At 40.6% G+C, this 23,135-nt stretch overlaps 1 protein-coding gene across 3 annotated transcripts in view; it reads right to left on the minus strand.

The window, feature by feature from the left end:
- LOC141800785 (RNA-binding motif, single-stranded-interacting protein 3-like) overlaps positions 1-23,135 on the minus strand; it is a 171,688-nt gene that overhangs the window by 92,605 nt on the left and 55,948 nt on the right. For all 3 annotated transcript variants that reach the window (XM_074683569.1, XM_074683566.1, XM_074683568.1), the window contains exons 2-3: positions 13,121-13,323; positions 1,701-1,759 (exon numbers count right to left, since the gene is read on the minus strand). In XM_074683569.1, the coding sequence (XP_074539670.1) occupies positions 1,701-1,759; positions 13,121-13,296 (235 nt within the window). In that variant the 5' untranslated portion in view covers positions 13,297-13,323. The remainder of the gene's footprint in view (positions 1-1,700; positions 1,760-13,120; positions 13,324-23,135) is intronic.

The following is a 23,135-nucleotide window of genomic DNA, read 5'->3' on the forward strand; positions in this document are numbered from 1 at the left end:
GGGCGCAAGCCTGGTGCAACCCGCGCAGTGTTAATTTCATGCGGCGCACTACCGTGCGCTGCCAATTTGCCAATTTGCCAATTTGGTAGACCGTCTGCCCAGAGATAGGTGTGACGGCGCGCCAGGGGGAGGTGTCAGCATTTTCAAGCCTCAGAGGCAGGTTTCCAGAGTGTCAGGCACATTTTAATGCAATCAACAATCACAGCAATCACTATTTAATGTAACCATCTGAACCACCATATACATTTATATCTAGATCAATTGTCTTAAGCATGTTTTGTTTGATTTGTAAGCACAAGGTATAAGCAACTTTCTCAGTTGAAATGAGGTTGTGAAAGAAAACAAATAATTCGAAAAAGAAGCATGGAGCCACAACTGGCAAACACATTACATGAGGCTGGTGAATATTAAAGTGGCGATGAGTCACCTTTTGTAACGCTCCAACACAAATGACCAAATTAATCAGTTTAAAATTCATTAAAAGTATGAATAACTGATAATTATCTGTGAGATTTTAGTACATTCTGACCTGCCTTTGGCTCTGCTGTAATGATGTCAGGAAGGTCATTTCTATGTGTTTTCAGGATTTTAGTTGTGCTCAATTATGTGGAGCCAAAGCAGCTAATGGAATGGAGATGTTTGTTTAATTTTATGTTACTGCTCCAGTAACATTAAAAGATGCAGGATAAGATCCAAAGTGAGAGGGAGATTCTGGAGGTTTAGAGCTCATAAATAATGATCTGAGAGGCAGGAACCATTTACTTATGATTTTCTTCTCTAAGTACAGCAGTCTTCAAATCTGCATTAAGATCTCTGCAATCTGCATCACTCTCACTGACTTTTCTGCAGTCATACGATTGACTATGATTGGCTGATTACAGAGAGACTGTGCTGTTGTCCTAAAGCATGTCAGTGTACCTCTGAGCGCAGCCTCAGCAGAGGAGTAGCAATCACTCTGAACACATGCTCTTGCGTGCCTCTTCAAAAGCAGACGACTACAATCATATTGATTAGTGCTTTGTTCCGACCACTCCAACAATCAAGCAGACCCTCATCAGAAGACACTCGAGAGCGCCTCATTCACCACAGAGACAATTTGAAACACATTGTAGCGATCGTATGGTGTTCTCTGTTTGGGTTTGACTGATGACAGCAGTGCCAACATATTGCTTTCAAAAGATGCTTGACTCTAAGTGTCATTAGGGCGCCATCCTGAAACCATCTTTGTAGTGAAGTAAAAAAAAAAGTCAAGGACTCCAGAGCTGCATCATTTAGATAGATTAAAGGATGACATCCTTTGTATGGTTGTCAAGTTGATGCATTGTATACAGTGAAAAAACACAGACTTGCTTTTCTAAATCTGGGGCAAACATGTGGCCTTTGTGCAACAGCACAAGGTGAAGTAATCTGCTTTAGTTTGATGTCACTCAGTCTGTTGATAGACACTTCAGAACACTGCAAGAAACTTTGGGCATTGATTAATTGAATATAATAAAAAAGCACAAGAAACATTTATGCATGATATAAACATAACTCCTCCCCATCATGCACTGATTGGTCTTTTTGTCAGCTGCCAAGTTTCATCAACTGCAAACCAATGTTTCCTAGACTCCAATCTAAATAAATCTGTTTGTGAAGCATTAGGCAATAATCTCTCAGCCAAAGCCCTAGCTCACAGATTCAAACAGTGTCTCTCTTACCTTTACATTGATTGGTGTTCTTGTCCAGGATGGCCTTTGTTGAAACAATCTTCCCAAATCTGTTAAAGGAAAACAATGAAACAGTAAGATAAGCTGCTATTTTCACAACAGAACAGATTTAATAGTTTGAAACAACAAATTTTGAGCCTGGCTGCATAGCTCAAGGATGGCAAAACAGACTCGTCTGTCAGTAAAGAGTGGGTTGTGCACATATTACACAGGTGCAAAGTGACAAAAAATGCTCAAGCAACAGCAGATAAACTATTGTGAGCAAATCTCTATGTATGGGTGAGGTCCCCGTCTTAAGTCCAGACTTTGATGTCTGATGAACTTCTTGTGGTACTGAGAGAGTGCAGAAACCTACTTTCTCTTGCTAATGCCAGCTGTCCGTCAGTTATTTTGTTTTCCATTGCTTTGGTTTGGATTGAAATAATTCATCAACCTACAGTGGTCTGTCAAAAAATGATAAATGTACCTGGCAGGAGGGAGGATTGATTCCCTGAGTCTTCAAAAGGCTCATGAAAAAAAATCCCAAAAAAATAACACTGATTGGACTGTTGTTGCGACAAAACGTGTGCTCCTGAGGAATCATTGCAAAAACTACATTCAGTTCACCACAGCAATCAAGAAATTTTAAGTACATCCATTATTTATTTACAAAATACCTGAAAAAGTCGATCAGCACCAGCTTTAATTTGTGTTAAGAGAAAATAATCAAATGTTATATTTCTATAATACTAAACTGGAGGCTGAATGCAGAATAATAAGGTGCCACCCTGTTGGCTAAGGCTGCCTTCTGCAGCAGCTCTCCCTTCTTTGTCTGTTTCTTGTAATTTTTTTTGTCTCTTTTTCGTAAACTTTGTATTTGGAGAGGATCATTACTTTGTATGGCTCATGTGTTGGTCATGGACACCAAACTTTTTGAGGCTTCAGTGATATTTTTACCACTTTTTCTCCTGTGTTTGTCTGGAGATCCTACTTGTAACCATGGCTGCATTGTTTACATGTGAACTCAGCTGTTAGCAGCCTGTAGCATGTCAATGCTAACTGGTGTAAGTCCTGATGTTTTCCCACAAGGTGAGGAGAAGGAGGTGAGGATGATGTGCTGGTTCTCAGGTGTGAGCTAAGAAGTGACGACATGGACTTGTCCTTTCATGCATCCTTATTAGGAACGTAAGATCTATCTCCTATAAGATAGACAAGCTAGCAGTGCTAACCCAGCAACAGAGGAAATACCAGAAGGCAGAGTAGCATCATGCTATTCACAGACATGGCTAACGAAGCTAACATCAGACACTACGCCACATCGGAAGAGCTTCACCTGCTGTGAGCAGACAAGATCCAGGAGACAGAGACTGAACAGACTGCTGAAGAAGCTCAGCCCTGGACCCTGTGGAGGTGGAGACTGGCTGGGCTGGACAATGATGGACAAGTTGTCATCACCTATTTTCTTAGGGACCTTTTTGCACTTTCTATACACTTTCTTACTTTTGTTTTCTTGATTGCTGCTGTGACAATAAAGTTATATTCTATTCTAATTATTTCTCACAAGATAGGATAGTTGTATTGATCAGGTTGCAGGAATAGTATTAACAACAGGCTTTTGTGCCCTAAGTAGGATATACATGACAAGAAATCCGGGACAATTTTGGGCCCAATAACCCCTCTGTAAAAGTTAGCAAAAGATTATCTGAAGATTACCTCGTGGTGTGATGTGTGGAGGTTGAGTAATTTTCCTGCCTCTAATGTACTGATAAAAAAGTAAAGTAAAAAATAATGAACATATTGGTCAGATGGAAGTCAGAAATGGACCGACAACTTTTTAACATGTATAAGTAATACAACTGGTCAAGAAATGAGTCCTTTAAAACACTTGAAATGACCCAAAAAATGTATATTTGAGCCTGAGAGATTTTGTAGTTTCAGGTTTTGACAGTGGCCTCTGGTTGTTGGTGAATGCTCACATTTTATCATGTGTGGGAGTTAACATTTTCAATGCCTGGATTTGATCAATCTGTGAGTGTGAGCTGAGCTGTAGCTGAAAGAAGCCGTCACCAATTTGTGCAATCTCATGTACACTGAAAAGGGAAAACACAGTCTATATCGAAACAAGTTCTGAGTGAAGTATTGATTCTTTTTTTTGACAAAAACAGATGTTAAACTTTACAACAAATGTAAAATCACATGGGAAAAAAAACATCAGAAAAACTTCACCACTTCACTGGACAAAGTTCAGGTGCAAGGGTTTTCACGTTTAATTTGTGGAAATGAAAGAAAGTAACACAACACAGTTCAACAATGAAACAATCCAACAATAGTTGTCCCCATGATACTCCTCCAGACTTCAATCAGAGTTGCTGGTTTTCCATCTTGTCTTTATCCACTTTAAATCCCACCCGTAGGCCTCAGAACATAGCCCTATCCCTTAAATGATAATAATAACCAGACTGCAGCACCCAGCCCTGCTTATGGGTGCTATAAAAGAGAAGGACAACCTCAATACTTCTTTGTACCTACCCTCCCTGCCAACTTTTCCCTTTTTTCCACAGTTTTATTGGCTTGCTCTCATTGTTACGTTTGACACCTCTGCCTCTATCTCTGTCTTTTTCCCTTATTTTCCACCTCTGTCCCATTTCTACACCACAGTCTCTGTTTCTGAAAAAAAACTTAATAATGCTTCTTATCAGCCCAGTCTTTCAGTGCTCCTGGAAAGGGGAGAGTGAGAAACAGAATGAAAACTGAGAAAGAGGCTGAGAAGAGAAAATAGGGACAGAGAGGAGGGGGTGGGAGCGAAAGAGTCAGACAGAAAACTTGGATGGTGGAGATCAGCCTGGATCTCTGCCTGGATCTATGGATGAGATTTTTTTAATTAATGGTTTAACACTGCTGCACAATGACTGACTGGCTGCCTGAGTGACTATCAAACAGATTGACAGACTGACAAGCTGGCTAGCAGACTTGCTGACAGCCACAGGTGAAGGATGGATGTGTATTCACTCATCCTTTTAAGAGGAAAAAAAAACAGGAGACAACAAGACGAGAGACAGACACGATGGAGAAACTAGCTGGAAGATACAGTGTGGGAGTCTGCGAGCTGAAAGGGTGAAAAACGTGAGGGAAGGAGAAGGTGGGAGGGAGAGGGAGACTTGGAGGAATGAGGAATAGACGAGGAGAGGGAGAGCAGTCAGTCAAAAGATAAAAAGAGACACCGAAGGCGAGGAGGAAGCGCAGTAGTCAGGGAGCGATCGAGAGATAGTAAGAGGTGTTTAATAAAGAAGAGATCATTTAGCTGTCACCATCAGGAGAGTCTCTGTCAGCCGACTGCTTCTGTCAGCGAGGAGAAGAGAAAAGAAGAGAAGAGAGACTCGCCCGCCTGACAGCCTCACATCAAACTCTATTGGGACAGGAGACTTCAGAAAGAAAGATGTTTAAAAAAGGCTTTAAAAGGCCGCTATCACACATAACACGACAGCCGAGCATCTTATGATCTCCAAATTGGTAGCAGGAGAAAATTACCGCTTTTGGGTAACGCTCAATTTTCACACATTTTACTGCGATCTAGGGTACTTTAGGTGTATTAACAAATGCACTGATTGTGACAGGTTGAAATCAAATCAAATGTTTGCCGGGTGTTTTTTTCTTTTCTTGTCTTTTTTTTTAACAAAGTCATGGCTGGTGGTAAACAAGGTCTTTGGCCTGTGGTTTGGGGAGGAATCCAACCATTGCAGATGTAGAAAACACTCTGAAAAAACAAGGCAAGACTAATCGCCCACACACAAAGACAAACACACATGTCGACACACACGCGAGGCAACATCTTAGATCATGAAAAAAGAAATACACCAAAGGGGTAATCACACACATTACACACACCATCTGGCAATATGCAGCTCTTTGTTGACTTCTGTCTCTGTGTGATTCAAACTATGTGTGTGTGTGTGTGTGTGTGTGTGTGTGTGTGTGTGTGTGTGTGTGTGTGTGTGTGTGTGTGTGTGTGTGTGTGTGTGTGTGTGTGTGTGTGTGTGTGTGTGTGTGAGGGAGAATGTGCCTGGACACATTTGAGCATACAGATCCTTGTGTGGGTGTGATTCCTTGCAATTGCGTGTTAGTGTCTGCGTATGTGTGTGTGTGTGTTTGTGTTTGTGGAATGACAAAGATCTCATGCACCGTCGATGTTTTGGCAGGTTGTTTTTCCCAGCAAGAAAAGTGAAACAATCCCAGACCGTTTGTTCGTTTGTGGAAAAGAAAGAGAGGGTGAAAAAGCAGCAGAGAGAGAGAGGGAAAGACACACAAAAAGAGCTGTACCTGAGTGACAAGTCATGGATCTTAAAAAAATATGTACACAGTTGCCATTTTTTTGCAAAGTGGAAAACAAATACAGAGCGTGCTCTGTGCAGCTGCTGCGTTTCTGTCATCCTCAGATCAATGTGTGTGAAGTCTAAGTGTGACTCCTCCGTTTTTTCTTTAGCCAGACAGAAAAACAGGAAAAGAGTTAGGACAGATGACGACATGGCCTTGTGGAAATGTCAAATTACAACAACATTGCAGTGTCCAAAGTAGTGTCTCACTCTGGAGGTTTTTTTTCCCTGCTTCGAAATTCCTTTTTATCCAGATAGCCACAACAATCTGCTTTTGTGCAGCAGAAATGGAAGAAAGTATTGATAATAGATCAGATGATGAAGTAAGGAGGTTGAGGAGAGTGCAGAGTGTCCTGTTCTGTCCCAACTGGAGCCTTTTCATTGATTCCAGCAGCCGGGAACGAATTGAAATAAAAGCGACCTGCACTTGACCCAACAGCAGCGACACATGAGACGGTCATAAAAACGGCTCAAATACTCATATAGTTCTCACACAGGACTACAAAGAACCAGATGGTTAAGATCAGCGCTCCCTTACTACAAAAAAGTTGTCACTGAACAGATCTGAGAGTGTCGTTTGTCTCTATTGTATGTTCATTAGGAGAAAAGAGTTCATAATGGGAGAAAAGTATGAAGCAAGAGCAAAGTGGTTTTTCCAACAAGTTTGACAAAGTGATCCAGATACTGCTAGTGTGAGAGCTCAATAAGCAACTTTATTTTCTTGTCCCTGAAATGTAAATACAGGGATTCTTCTGCAGTATTTTTTCATCGTTATGGGGCTGAATGTTTATTTTTATCTGCCGAGTGAGATTCCATTGCATGTTTTCTCATTTAATCCCATTCAGATGACATCAGAGCTATCCACAATCCAAACAGAGGCCAGTCCCGGGGCTGCACATTAGCAGGTGCCATCCTGTGACCCTACTCTTTAAATGCTCTTCTTGGTATTTTGTCCTGCTGCTTTTTCCGGTATGGTAAAAATACAAAGGCAACAACAAATGAAGCGTTGAGGATGAATCTGCATGGTAACTTCAAGAAAAGCTGGTACCAATTTAGTCTCTTGTTGTTTGTGTCCACATATAACGTGCCTTCCCTGCAGAATCAGGGCCAAAGTTGGAGAACGTCAGTAAATTCTAGACATACCCCTGAATCTGTGGGCCGGAAACCCCAATTCCCTGACCTATTGATTCCACAGCAAGCATGTGGGTCACGTTCCACCAGCACTACAGTTCTGCTCTGTCTGATGGACATGCCCTGCCACATTTGAAGCCTGGTGGACAGCATCCCAGAGAAACTCAACTCACGATACAAAAGATCTGCTGGAACTTTACTATGCATAAAGCTGGACTATGACAGCAACTCAGCTTCACTCTTTGACCGTCACATCAGAGATAAATTACAGATTTTAGCGTCTTATCTCTTACCTCTCTCTACCTGCAGTACCAACGATGTGTCTCCTTCATCGCATAAAGCTCTTCAGAATTCTTGCCAAAACTGGTCTTTTTTTCCTCCTCAAAGAAGAGTGATTCATAAAGGGAAAAAAAGGCCCTCTGAAACTGACAGTATATTTCAACTGTCAAGACTCAAGGAGGAAAGTCAAGACATAAAGTGAGTGGATCACATTTTTTAGTTTTGACAATATATCTGAGCGACATTCCTGTTTGTATGAAATGTTAAAGACAGTCCTCTGAGGCTCCTCTAAGCATCAGATCTGTGCTCTCATCCCCTTCAAGGAGCTCTGTTTGATGCCACACATCTCCTCAGGATATCTGTGAGTTATATATACATAATATATATATGTCCATATCTCCAAGTGGTGTGTGTCCTGTATTAGTGTGCATTTTCAGAGCAACATGCAGGTTGGTCTCTGTGTGTGGTATCTCCTAATTGGGGATCCATTGCAGCGGTCTTGTCTCTTGCATGTCCCTCATTTTCCTCCCTCTCTGACAGTTAGACTCAGACAAACACAGAGGGAGGACTGAGCAGCACTTCAGAAGTCCTTGAATTCATTCTCCATATGTAGATGCTCAGGCTCTATAAAGAAATGGAGTCTCGGAGTGTTTCCACGATGAAAAAGAAATGTGCTGTGAATTCAGAAGACGGCTCAGTGTTACTGAAGCATTAAGTTTACCCACCAGGAGGCTTTCTATGAAGTTTAAAGCAGTCAATCAAGCTGGCAAGGTAGTGCATTCAGAAACTGCTCTATAACCACAAATTTATATCTATCTATAACCTTATTTTCTCTTCATCTGATAACACCACAGTGTAGGCTACAGCATGAATACTGCTGTAAAGATTTCTGTCTGAGGCAATCGCAGAGTATTACTGATACAAAGATGGGTAAATTGGGTTTGGATGAGTATAATCTTCACTGGATGTCTGGTCCTAACTCTTCAGAGAGCTTTGTACACACTCCATTTATGTTCCTAAATATAGGATCTTTGTACAATATAATTGCAGTGAAACTACAAGTGACATCGCAAAGTGTTGGACAAAGAAGTGCTGACCTTGGAGACCAGATCATGTAAGAAAAGAACTGTAATTGACATCAGAAAAGCAAAAAAGGGAAGAGTGCTGTATTACAAAATTACTGCCTGAAGGGTGTTTACTGTTGCACTTTGATGCACACACAAAAAGAGACCAACATTAATGGATCACCTAAGACATACAATGCAAATACTTGGTCTCCAGCTCTTTAGATGAGGTAGTGAAAAATTCCATTTCTTTTTGCAGCCAATAGCAGCCTTTACGATTTGAAAATTGCATTCTATTACATTGCAATGTTGGTTTAAAATCGATTAATTGTTCAGCTCTACCAACAAGAGAAAAAAATCATTCCCAGGTTAACAACTTTGGACTGCAATTGACTTTTGCCTTGTGAACACAAACGAACCAAGTGACAACCGCTACAAGTGTATCATTTTTTCACCTGAATCGGAACAAAGCAAACAAGCCACAGGCGTGAATACACCCTTAGTTTTAAACAATGTCAGACCAAGGCTAACAGCAACTCTATCTTCACTGACACAATGACTTTATGTGGAACATTGATAAAAGGTTTTCATGCATTTCCCTCTTTATACACAGTGTTTTGATCTGTTTTGTGTTTGTATTTTGTTTTGTGCTTTTTTGATAAGGCACTGTCAGACCAAACAAACCTTCAATAATTTTATGCCAAAATATCACAGAAATTAAAGAGTATATTAATAAAGAAAATAGTCATTGAGGGGAAAGAGTGTACCAGCTTGTCACTTTACTAGATAGCTGTCACTCTTCGGAAATAAATTTGACACTTCTCAAAAATATTACTCTACCATCAGGCACCCACCCAGGAGAAAAAAAAAACAGCCTGAGCAGTTTTGCTCGGATTAACTCATGTCCACTGGGTTTTAATGTTTAAACTGTCAAATAATTAAAACTGGAACTTATCTTTGAAACATTAGAAAACACATTTCCAGAGAGACCTGGGGTGCAAGTTTGACATCAATCATCTGCCACCAAAACACCAGATTTGTGAAATTTCCAATTTCATGAGCCACTCTGTCATTTCAGGTGAGGTTTTGGTTCCATTATGCAGCTGCTAATAAACACAGGATTGTGAACTCATTCAGTGTTTAATTTCTTCCTCTGTGATTTCTCTTTTGACTAGCTTTAAAAGGGAAAAGCTCATCTGTGCCTTTACAACTGCATTTTCATGAACATTAGACAGATAGATAGATAGATAGATAGATAGATAGATAGATAGATAGATAGATAGATAGATAGATAGATAGATAGATAGATAGATAGATAGATAGATAGATAGAGAGGGAGATGCCAACAAGTGTGATTGAAGGCAGCGAGTGAGCAAGCCAGAGAGATAGAAATTGCCCTTGTGCTGGTCTTTACATTCAGCTCACGTTCGTCTCTGTCCCCAGACGTTAAAAGTGTGTCCATAGTTTGGGCGACCGGGGGAGTGATTGGAAATGTCAGCTGACAACAGCACTTTTCACTGACACTCTGAGAACTGGCACAGAGACAGAGCAAGAAAGGGGGAGGCATAGGGGAGGAGGAGAGGGAGAAAGGGATGGGGGAAGAAATGAAGAGCATGACAGAATAGGAAGGGAGAGGATGGAGCTGGTGGGCGGCCGGGCACTGAGAGAAAAAAGCAACGCTTGGTAACAATGAGGAAGAGGATGACATTGATCTAAAAGAGAGAGTGTTTGTGTGTGTGTTTGTGTGTGTGTGTGTGTGTGTGTGTGTGTGTGTGTGTGTGTGTGTGTGTGTGTGTGTGTGTGTTAACGTCAAGGGACTGTCCTTCCGTTATTCATTGTTACTGTGTGCATGAATGAAAAGCCTATTTGTGTGCGTTTGTGCGTGTGTGTCGTGTCAGTGAGTGACAGGAAACTGCCACTCAGTCTATTTCTGAAAGCCATAGAGAGTTGGAAAACCAACGCAAAGACCACTGCCCAACAGCACACACACAGACACACACACACACACACACACACACACACACACACACACACACACACACACACACACACACAGGCCCCCTCCCCGGCTGACCTTTCCTAAATGTTACTGGGCACTTGGCACACTGACGGGGCGTCTAATGAAAGTTTTATTGGCCCCCATTTTTCACCCTGTATCTCCAGAGCGCCTCCAGGGCTCAGCTGAAATACAACAGGCTTGAACTGCAGCTGACATGCAGAAGGGCAAGGTATGGTGGATGAGTGTGTGTGAGTTTTTGTTAAAAGTCTGTTTCAGTTTTCACATTTCATTCTGATTTGTAACATTTTTTGTACTTAAACTGTTCAAATCAGTTATAACTGTGGATGAGCTCATCTAACCTCAGCAACCTGCTGAATATTCATTTTTAAAAGGCATTCTCCAGTCACGATTGATAAGATCAGGTAACAGCTAAAGGCAAACTGAATCCTCACAAAGAGAGATGTTTTATCTTTGCATTATTTCTTTGTTGCTTCTGTTTGCCCCGAATAGGACACTTGGTCAACTCAAACACAAACACAGAGACGGACGACAACGTGAGAGGCAACAAACAGCCCGTGCTACCACAGTTATCCCTTTATGACCTGCCACACCATGTCTGCCAGAGCATATTTTTACTTATCTACATGCTGGAGTGTCATTTTTACCATGAATCTTTTGCTATACACAATACAAAACTCATACCCCAAACTCAAATCAAATTCATAGATTTCTGTCCAGAAAAAATAAAATTGCTAAAAAAAGTGCAAAAAAACATAAAAAAATGAAAATCTTCCACACATTTGTCTATACAGAAATGTTGTTGCTGTAACCCTGAAGAATGAAAAGGTAAAAAACATGATGACATGGATTAAACATGGGAAGCAATGTGAACAACAATCTAGATGGTAAAGCTTTTTGTGTTTCTGTGTGTCTGATACTGTTTTTCTGCAAACACATTAGTGGAAGGAAACAGCATTCTGGTACATGTTGAAAGCGCAATATGAAAGTGTAACCCCCCCCCCCCGATTTTAATGCAAAAAGAATTATCGAGCCATCTTATCTTGTTTTCAAATCTAATGCAGTAACAAGCAAAAATGAATATGTAAGTTGTAGGTATGTAAGGGTTAAAAGATCATATGAACTATTAGTACCGGTACATTAATTAGCCAAAGGTCTTACTCTAAGGGTAAACCAGCTTGTTAGCGCTACTACAGCACTAACTTACTGCTTACAGCATCAGTAAACTGAGCTATGAGTACATGGAAATGTAATTTGTAACTGAGCTACCCTCTACAGGAAAGTAGCTAGCTTATTCTTGACAAAACCAGTTTAAATCAGACTCAACACCATTTTAAACTGTTCAGATGGAAAGCCCCACACTTAAATTGTGGGCTTTGTTTACAAAAAAGTCGCTATGTGATATAAGTAGACTACTGGGCTAGCTATTTAAATAAGCTGGTTTTGGATTCACCTGCATGTCTTCTATTTATTAGCATCATACTTAGGTATTTACAATTACAAGCAGCAGAAATATTACATGCAAGTATTCTACAGAAGCAGACAGTTTGTGAGAAAAGCAGTAATAATCATTATTGCTGTCAAAAGTTATAAAATGACTTTGATTCACATTCTTAAATTAGTAACAAACCCTCAAACATTATACTTTTTGTATCCTATACAACAAAAGACAATCATATCTAAAAGTTTAAAATCTATCAATCTGTGTCATCTGTAAAATTAATAAAAGATGCTCTATCCCTCTCTATCTCTTTCTATCCCTATAGAGGCTTTATTGTTGTTTCTTATGTGAAAACTGAGTCAAACTATTAAAAGCTCAATTTCAGCTACTGAGAGAAAACTGAGGTGAGCCTGGTTTTGCCAACTGCTGAAACCAAAGCAAAGCATAAACTCTAAATGCGCATGTTTATGGTGTTTTACCAGAGATCAATTTTAACTGTGTTGGGGAAACTGTTTTTCTCCAGGTTGAAAAAAAAACATCAGAAAGGGATTTCCTTATGAATAAAATAGCTGATGGTATCACATAATGTGTCTTTCATCAGCTCCCATACCACTTGTTCAATAAAGCTTTTAGTTAAATGTTTAGAGGATTGTTAATTACTGTCACTTCAAGTTCCACACATTTCCCACGGCAGCATTAAACACAATGCAATTACATTTCTATTCAGTCTTATTTTACTACTTCTACCACAGCAGAGCTTTAAAATATTCATGACTTTAAATAAGAATAGGCTTAAACTGTTGGCATACTAGCTAAAAATCGAGGATTTACATATTCTGCTGATGTACAGAAGGATGTGTGTGTCTGTCCTTGTGCAACATGTGTGTGTATATGACCCAGACCAGAAGGGAGCGGATGGGTTAGGCCCAGCTGGGTTGTGTTTTTTCCTCTGAGGAAGCACAGGGAGGAACACAGAGGTCAAGAGCAAACTGCTGTTGGACTCACGCAAAAACTAATTACAGCAAGCTGAGCTGAACGGAGCTGCAGTAGACTGAGCTCAGCTGCAGCCTGAAGGATGCATGTGCAGACTGAGAGCAGAGTCAGACTGAGGGGAAAATATCAGAACTTACGGCTGGCAGAGTTTGATGAGGTCCTGGTCTGTGGTTGCAGGTGGTAGGCCTCTGATGTACAGGTTGGTCTTACTGAGCTGCTCCACTAACCCTCCTCCATGTCCTCCTCCTCCACCCCCACCTCCACCACCTCCTCCTCCTCCACCTCCAGTGGTGCCAGGGCTGGGTGGAGCCATAGGCGGAGGGGGAGGAGCATAAGACTGCTGCAGAGACAAAGAGAGAAAAAGAAAGGAAAGGTCACCTAAGGTCACAACATGAAAAATACATTTTTTGCCCTTTTCAGAGTTGTTATTATTAAAACCATTCTGCCGGTAAAAAAGTTATTTTTACTTCCTTCCCCTGCCCCCGTGCATCAGACGGCACATCATTTGTTTAGCAAATTCACATCCTCTTAATAATCTTTTCCTGCATCAAGTCCCCACACAAATATCTTGATTTGACTGGAAGCACATTAAGTGAAGGAAGCAGGATATGTGTAATTGGTGGTGCTCATTATGATTATGGTTTCAGGTTTTATAACAGGAGCTTATATCGGCTGTAATGACAGGCTTTGCTACAGCAGCTCTACACAACACGTACCCGTTTCAAACACATTCATACACTGATGGCAGAGGGTTTGCAGTGCCAAGCTAACAAGCAGAAACTAATCTTATCATTCACACAGGTCCATAGCACAAAAGCTTTGGCAGGAATTTAGGGCTTTTTGCCCACTCTCCACGCTCAAGCATGAAGAACTGAACCCTTATGGACTATGGTGCTATTGGGTAAACAGTGAATAAGCCTGTGAGCCTATGGTGCTTGAGATGGTATAACGATGAGGCAGATGAGGTATTGGATAAACATAAATATATGCCCAACAAATACGTTCCCTAAAGTCATCAGCTGCTCATTTTCTCTTCTTTCTTGCTTTCCTTTTTACATAAGTATGTATGTTTCATATGTTTAAATTGAACTCAGGGGTAGGTTGGCCACTCCCTGGTCAATTTTAACCCAGGTTTAGGGACTGATTTGTCTCTCAGTGATAGTGGGGATGACCTCTTTTGAGGCACATCTTAACCAACTACATGTCCAAAAAATCCTGAAGTGAGTGGTGTCAATATGACTTTTTCCTGCTCCTGACTGTGTCAAAACCTCCCTGATCTGAAATCATAAATTATGATCATGCTTACTATTTATGGTTTCTGGTTGGACACCTGCATTACTAATGAGAGGAGCAGACTGAGAAGTATCACTAACCATCTTGACAGTGGATGTTAAGACAATGAACCCAGAACCAAGTCTAAAATTTAAAAAAAGACATCAAGCTTGTGGCAATATATCCATATTATAGTTGTTGTTTTTATGGCTGCTTGACAGAACACACACCAGTATAACTAGCTGATGACATGAATCCCCCTCAAAGATTATTTTTTTATCATCTGAGCTGAAGTCCCATTGGATCATACAAGCGTCATTGAGATCTCATTTGATCAATGGAATCATTTCAACCATAGACTGTAAAAATAATAGCCGTCATCTTGCTCGGCTCCCCCTGGTGGCTGGCTGCAGTATAGGTAGAAAAGTCTGGCTCTCCAGTCATTCCAGATGGGCTGTGGTGAAACTTTGAAAAATGAATACACCTCGTAAAAATGTTTCTCATGTCCGATAGTTGTGGTGACTTGAATATATCATTTGGCTGTCTTGTAGTCAAGTCCTCTTTTTCTGAAAAGTTTTGTTTTCATTAGTTATACGAGGTTAAAAACGAGATTTTACGTCATGTTTAACGATGATTGACAGCTGCAATTCTTGTGTATTTTTTTTCGGGGATTGTGAAATATATCGGGAAGTAGTGTTGAGAAGTGATTAGACTCTCGAAAGAAAAAAAATAGTTATTATTTTTTTCGCTCAGCTCCACTTTACATTTTCCCAGAATCCCTCACTGTGCAGACTCTGGCTGCACAACTGATACCATTGGCTGCGCCTGTGATGGGGGTATTTTGGCTTCAAAACCGTACAATGTTAAAGGGCGGAGCCGCGCTGTCCACTCTACATTAAGTATATGATTACAACAAGTTGAGAGTGGGGTCTAGCGGTGTTCTGTGTGTTCTCAGGATTGGCATGTCTGACCTGTCTATGAGTGTGGATTCCCCCAAATTTGAAATTGGTTAAAATCCCAAAGTTGTCCAGTGTGTGGCTGGCTGAAGTCCAAACGAAAGCCTCAGAGAATGTGTTTAATATAGTGTTTAAAGTCTGCTCTGGGGCCCTCATGCACTTAATGAGATGCCAGTGGCCGGTACCAGGCATTTACACACTCAGTGAAGATAAGCCTCAAAGATTTTGAGTGTAGGTATTGGGGGTGGTCCCATGTCCTTCTAAAGAACCCATATGCCTCCCCCTCATGTGCACTATTAAAACTTTATGGAAATTTTAAGGAAGAATCTCAAGGATATGACATCAAAAGCACACAGTGCAATGTTTATAATGTGATCGTTCCACTGATGAGAAAGATAAATGACATCACCTCTCACCACTCACAAGAGGTTTCCTGGTGCTCATCCTGACTGACTTTACATAGATGTTTTCTAAAGGGACTGGCAGAGAAAGCGCAAGTAAATACAAGAGAGAATATCATGCAACACAAGAGCTGACATTTAAACATCAAAATGCAACTGAGCAGCGCTGTACTGGGCCTAAAGCTATTGTAGCTTAATTGTGACTTAAAAAGTTAAGTTGTTAAAAAAAAGTTAAAGTTGTAACAGTTGTTAAAAAAAATCCTATTAAATAAATCCCCAAAGCATTTTCACATTTGTTTTTCTTTGGTATCTTGTTCAACCACATACAGAAAGTCTGCTTCAATCAGGTTTGTCACCAACTTATCACCCTTGATCTTCTTTCTTTAAGGTACTGTCATCTTTATCTAAAACCACACAACACTGTGTTGGACACTTTTCCTGTGCCTTTGGAAGTTTGTCAAGCGTCTCATTATTAGTGCATAAACGAGGCCGTCCAATGTTTAATCCCTGCCTGCACCTTTTATTGCCCCAAACATTTCCTATCAGCTTTCACCGTCCAATTACACAGCTCAATGCTGACTTAATGACTTAATAAAATGACCATTTCTGGCAGGGGGAAAGACAGCGTGTGGAATAATGAGTGTTTGAAGCTTACAGTTCCAGAGAGCAGACCACCTCCTGCTTGCATGCTGCCTTATAGACAAACTATTAGGTTAAGTTTGGAGGAAGTAAACAAGCCAGATGGCTCTTGTGAAAACAGCGTTCAAAACACTGTCTGCTTTCTTGATGTTTGGAGCAAAACAGCCACAAAGAAATCTGGTCTCAGCATCAGTCCCACTGTAGGGAGCTGATTGGAGCGAGTTCAAGACCTTGCTGCTTTGAGATGATCACTGGTTGGTTTTACTGTTTGTAACAATGACCAGTGAGAGGGAGACAGGGGAGAAATGGGTGAGAGAGGCAGTGTACGTGCTTGGATCTATACTGGGTTTAGCGGATGTTTGCGCGTGTGAGTACACAAAAGCTATAGAGCGTGTGTCAGCTTGTGCGTCTGAGCCAGTGTTTGCGATAATGACAGGTTGTCACCACACAGGGATGTGGAGCAGCAGCCAGCTCCGATATTAATCCATTACCTGTACTTCCCTCCACTGCCAGACAATTCCTGACACACACACACACACACACACACGCACACACACACACACACACACACACACACACACACTCACACGGATACAAGCCCGCTGACAGCTGAGAGAGACTGTGCTAACAGGATTCTGCACATACAGCAGCAGACATGTAGCAGTAAGAGGAGACAGTGCCTGTGGAGTAGTGTCATTTACAGGCTTGTGCCTTACTCAAACAGCACAGAATGAGCCCACACACTTAAACAAAAAAAAATAGGCAAATAGAGGGATAAAAAGGATAAAAAAGACTACACTTGGTAATACTTCATAATAACAGTGACAAATACTGCTCCACATTGAAGTGTCTCCCATAAATCAGTATATTTGCAGGGAGTGTTTGTTTTTGCATCCAAAAACTCCTGTTTTAATAACCATGAATGATCTCTCATAGTCAAATAATCTTAACCAAATAATTGATAAACCAGTGAGTTAGTCAACAAGGAAGATATAACCAATCATTCTGACAAATAGTTATTAATGTAGTCAGTTAGCAAGTAAAACATTTAGGTTTTTTTGTCATAATCAAATGAAAAGGGAGCTGGAGTTCTTTTTAGAGCTGTTGTGTGCCAAAAGAAGACATTTGAAGATGCAATCTAAGCCTCAGTGATATTGTGATTTGCATTTTTTTTCTTTCATTTTATTTACCAAGTTATTCAGATGGATATTATTCAATTATTTAGACAGTCAAATAGTACTCATCAAAATCTCTGAAGTTAAACTGAAGCTGGAAATGAACTGTCATTTCATCTTAATAGCAATAATATGATGCGCACATTTTGTGGATTAGGTGGAGGTCTGGGTCCATTTTTTCACATTTTAATGTAGCCTGATAGAGCTCGGGCTAGCTCCTCCGATCGGTTTTTGAGGTTACAACAAGCTGCTTCTTGGATTTATTTTGGCTTAAGGATGAACATGTTGGGTATGCACATAAATAGGGATGAGTACCTTTCACATTTGAAACAATACAATACTGATGCCGGTACCTGGCAATTTGTACCGGTACTCAATTGTACCAATTTTGGGTACTTTTTTGTGTTTATGTGGTGAAAAATATAAATTTGATTAATAATAAAATATACATTTTTTTCCAATTTAACATATCTATTCTTCAACATATAACCTTGCAATGCTGTGTTCATGGAAAATTGCCTATTCTTCCACTCCCTCACAGTCACAGGGATACATTTAGGTACCTAAACATGGTACCTTTTGATTTTACATGAATCTGTACCCAATTTTTTATGGACACTGCCAGATACTGCAATACCAACATTTAGACTGCTCTGTGCTAAAAAAGCCTACTGGCAGCTCTGGAGACAACTTTACGTGACATCATGGTCTCTAGAGGATAATCCCATAAGACACTTCCCTTCAACAGTAAATCCATCACCACAACTTTAAAAAACTTAACAATCAGTGTAACGAGTGAAAGAAAACATTACTCACTTATTGTGAAACAAAATTCCTTTTTGAGTTAAATTTTTATTTGCTAGAAAAAAATAATCTTTGAGCCAAGCCTCAAACTCCTCCAGAGAAGCTGCTCAGCGACCAGCAGTGTTGGCTTGTACTGTGAAATGTGTGCGTGTGTTTGCATGTCGTGCCTGTGATCATGATGAAAACCTCACGACTTCAAAGCCTGAACCGTGCAGATTCAATACAAGCCTTAAACAATGGCTTTGTTTGCAGAGCTCCTATGAAAAATAACACACATACATATTTGATAGGGAGTGTCAGACGCAAATAAAAGACACAGGCTTCATATTTGAAAGAAATATCACTGGAATAAAGGCTTAACATGGTTTGGAGAAGACACACTGCACACATGCTGTGCTTATGAACACAATGGTGGCACATGGAATACACACACACACACATACACAAATATACAGACAGGCAGTCTATATCCACACACACACACTTTTCACCTTATCTGTATGCAGTCATCTCATTGTATCATTATTTGGAGCAGAAAGCAGCCTCTTTCCACTCTGACACACACACAAACACATTCAGATGTCCAGGTATGCACATATACACAAAGCCTCTCCAGCAGACACAACACACACGCACACACACCTGATCAAAGGCCTGGCCCGGGAAACCTCTTTCAGCCAATTTGTGCAGCTGTCAGGGTCGAGCCGATAGTGAGCTGTGTATGTAAGGTGTCAGGGACTGTGATAGGGAAATCCTTTGAAACATTGAAATCTCTTTCTCTCTTTGGCAACCACGCTCTCTCCTCCCTTCACCCTCTCGTTCACTGTCAAATTCGACTCCCCCATCGCTCAATCTCTCGCTCTTTTCACCTCCATCCCTCCATTTCCAACAACCTGGCTCTCCATTTCTCCCTCACTTGCTCCTTTCTTTCTCCTGTGTCTGTCTCTTTTAAGGATTACTGTGCAGTCGGAGTGTGTAGACTGAAGGCTGCTTCTCAGCTGGTATTGTTGACACACTTAGTACAGTGGAGCAGCTCTCGCAGTGGGAGAAAGGCTCAGAGGCAGCGACACAAACTGTCAGACAAAGCAAACACATTTAATGTGTTTTCTTTTTTTTTTTTTTTTTGTAGATTTCACGCACGGCTGAACCTGTGAACAGTGATATATCCCAAATCATCTCTGCAAGGTGTCATGTATGTGTGTGCTTAAAACGACGTGATGAGCATGTAAAAAGTAGGTGAACCACAAACACAGCACTACAGCAGAGGAAAAAAATAAGTAAAATATGACTATTTGATATTAAAACCGTCTATGGTGAAAACACAATTTGCGGATCTTATAATACGTACAATAGCTCAACAACATGACCAATACTTTTCACTCCTGGAGACAAGCTAACTGTTAACATGCTAGCTTACTCTGAGTTTGCTAGTGCTCGTCTCTCATAGCATTTATAGAAGTTTCGTTTTCTCCCTGTTGTTCTTTTAACTTATATGTTAGTTTTTCTCTTGGAATGGTACACTGGTATTGACTTGGTTTTTTGAAGATGAAAAATAAATCACCAAAGACTAGCAAACTAGCTAACAGTTAAAATTATGATTGTGTGAACCATTTAACACATACTTCTTTAAGGTTGTAGACGGTGTATGATGGTTTAACAAAGCCAATTAGCCCTATTGTTTTTGTTCTCCGTCTTTGTTTTCATTCAAAAAAACCTTGGCCTTATTTCTAAAGCGCTAGGCTCTATCCCAAGAGTCAACAAAAGCAACAAACTTGCATGAAAAACACACAAAGACCAAGTTGTCTTTGGTTAGTGCGTACATGAACTCTGTTCTTGAGCTGTCCTTTGACTATGCCACCTATCAAAACCATCAGTGGTAATGTCAGTTAGTTATTCATTGGTAGTGCAAAGTGCTAACAATGCTAACGTTCTCACATTATGGTCCTATGATCCAAAATATTACATTGTTGTTGTTGAAATTTCCCCTCAGAGATCAATAAAGTATTCTGATTCTGAAATCAACAGCACAGATCTATGAAAGTATGGCTTAAACTGCTGACTTAAATACAGCGAGAAAAATCTTCAGTTAGAAGCAGCCCTGGTTCATATAGCACACTCAGAGGTCAACAGGTAAACTCACATACATGTACTTGAAAGTACAGTCCTTAGAAAGGCCTTTTTGTCCTCAAGACTTTCTTGTGCCTTGGACAATAAGTTTCTTTTTGAAAGCACTGAAATGAGCCACAACTGACCCCCTACACATACACAATGAAATAAAGCCCTGTATACAAACACAGCTGAGTTCTTTCCAGAGTTCCGCTAAAGCAGTGTGACCTTGCTAAGGTCAGGTTTCCTCTGTTGTTTTCAGTATCACATACTCAGGCTGGGTATGTTGCTGTTTTATCAGTGCACATTGATCTTCCTCTGAGCAACACAAACATGAAAGACGGATAGAGAGGCACACATCAAGTGTAAGACAGAAACATTGTTGTTCTATACATTTACTACGGCTCATATTGAGCAATATATCCCTGAGAGAACACTGGATATGATGATCACATTTATGTGGGCGTGAAATTCTACAGAAGTGTATTCAGAATGGGTTTATTACAGATACAACTCTCTGAGTGTAGGAAGAGAGTAAAAGGAGTCTTGCATGGTCCCAAAGAGAGGTGAACTTCCAGTGAGAGGAAAGGAGAAGGGGACAAAGAAGTGGTGAAAGAGAAGAAAGAGAGTGAACAAGTAATGACCAATGTGGGGTAGAAGGATGGGGGGTGCATGGGACATGGAAGAGCGGGTTGTTCCGGTCTCCTCTGATGCTTCCTGAAACACAGAAACACGGAAAGAATGCGATCTATTTTTGGGTCCAGCTCCGAGATTCCCTGTCTTACTCCGTGTGCCTCTAAACACAGCAGCGGAAGGGTTTAAGGAAGAGCTTATGAATACACTGGAATGGAAACATAGCTCCCATATATAGCATCTCTGTTAAGAGATTACACAAGCAGCTAAATTAAGCCTCATCTAATGCTACTCTTGGAAACCTTGAATAGACAACAATCTTCAGGAATTTACAAAAATAGCTTGAATGCCAAACTGTCATTTCTAGATCTTGTTTGATTAGAGGATGTGTCCCACTGGTGTTGCAAGCAGTGTTTTGCAGTCTCATTGCTACAAATATAAATGTTAGTAGTTTGACTGTATGATGTGCCATCACTATATAATCCTGAAGTTCACCCCTGCTGCAGATATGGGAGCATAAAGCCACGTCTCCACCAAGCAGTCCGGGTCAGTTCAGTACGGTTTGGCACGGTTTGGTACAGTCAAGCCTGATCCTGTTTGCGTTTCCACAGCAAAACTGTGCCCTCTCGTGGTAGGCGGGGTGTAAGCCGGATGCCGAAAAGCCACAGCTGTTAAATAAAAGCGTGACGCCGTAGCAGCGCTACACAGTTGACCCTGCTAATAAATCCAACGAAGAAGAAAATCGCGACACAGTAAACAAAGAGCATGGATGGGAGACATGCAGCATTTCGTCCTCTCTGTGATTGGCATGAAGCTCTTTGATACAAAGTGCAATCAAGCTTTTGTTTCAGAGAAGTCTGTGTGCAGCCAGGAGAAATGCAGACGCTGTCAGGGTAAGTGACGATTTTTATGACAAATCAACGGTCTGCAGTGCTTTAGCCCCACCTTCTGAGAGCGGATTGGTTCAGTCTGGCACCCATACCAAAGGGTCCCAAAATGTGGGACAGCTCATCTCGGTTATTTGGGGATCTGTCCCAGGATAAGTCAGTGGAAATGCCACAAAATGCGCGGCGTACCGAGACAAACCGAAACGGTCTGCTCGGTGGAAACGTGGTTTAAGTTCACCAAATAGGGGGGGACATGCATGCAGGTGAATATGTCAACACCCTTCACGCGCTGCATACAATGTCAGGCCAACAAGACAATCTACACACAGCTTGATCTCCATTTTTCTAGATCAAACACTGGCAAACTGTATCCATCAGTCATTTGTTTATGATTATATTTGGATAGTAGTACCTTTTATCATAGCAGACCTTTTATGCAGCCTTGGCTTGTGTCAGGTGGCTGCGCTGGGAATAAGACCAGCACTCAGGCCTACCATAACAAAATATTAATCACTCTATTCGCCAACAAGTGAGAGTGACAATATTTGAATGTTGAATATCGTGATGTGGGTCAAACTGACTTTAGTTTAGTGGACCAAATGCACATCTTTACTTACAAACACTGCAAAGTTTGTTTTGTTTTTGTTTTTTTAATGAATTGAATTCACTATTCATGGCACATATATGTAAGGGGGGAGTAGAGTCGACTATCATAGATTCAATTATTAATGTGTGTACATGAACAAATCCCCTTTTCTCCCTTTTGGAGCCAAGACTGATAGAATTTAATACAGGATACTTGCATGTTTCCAAGTGTGAGTTGAGCCTAAAATAAGTCTGGAGAGTAAATGATTTGTATGGTTAAAGCACACCTGAAGTTTTTTAAATAAAATTATTTCAAAGATCTATTAATGAGAAGATCAGAATACCATAAAAAAATGTTGAAGTTTACATAAAGTAAATGAAGTGTACGAGTAATCAAATATCCTGAAATAAATGTAGTCATAACAGCGTCTGCATGTTTCATTAGTTTAAACGTTAGATGTTTAAAAACCATTTCTCATGCCATTCTCAATAACAAACCAGAACTAATGTGCAGGAAAAGTACATGACAGATATCCGTCTTTGAGATTATTTTTCACCAGACAAAAACATACCATGTCGACCACTACATTTTACAAGTGTAATACTAGAATAAACGAAGCCCTGGAGCAAGTTCTGCCATAATTATTGTACGTAAAAGCTGCCTGAGTTTTTTGAGTCCTGCAGACACTCTGCA

Source organism: Halichoeres trimaculatus, unplaced genomic scaffold, assembly GCF_033239565.1.
Source record: "Halichoeres trimaculatus isolate MK-OKI-2021-1 unplaced genomic scaffold, fHalTri1.1 fHalTri1_scaffold_12, whole genome shotgun sequence".
Classification (NCBI taxonomy): domain Eukaryota; kingdom Metazoa; phylum Chordata; class Actinopteri; order Labriformes; family Labridae; genus Halichoeres; species Halichoeres trimaculatus.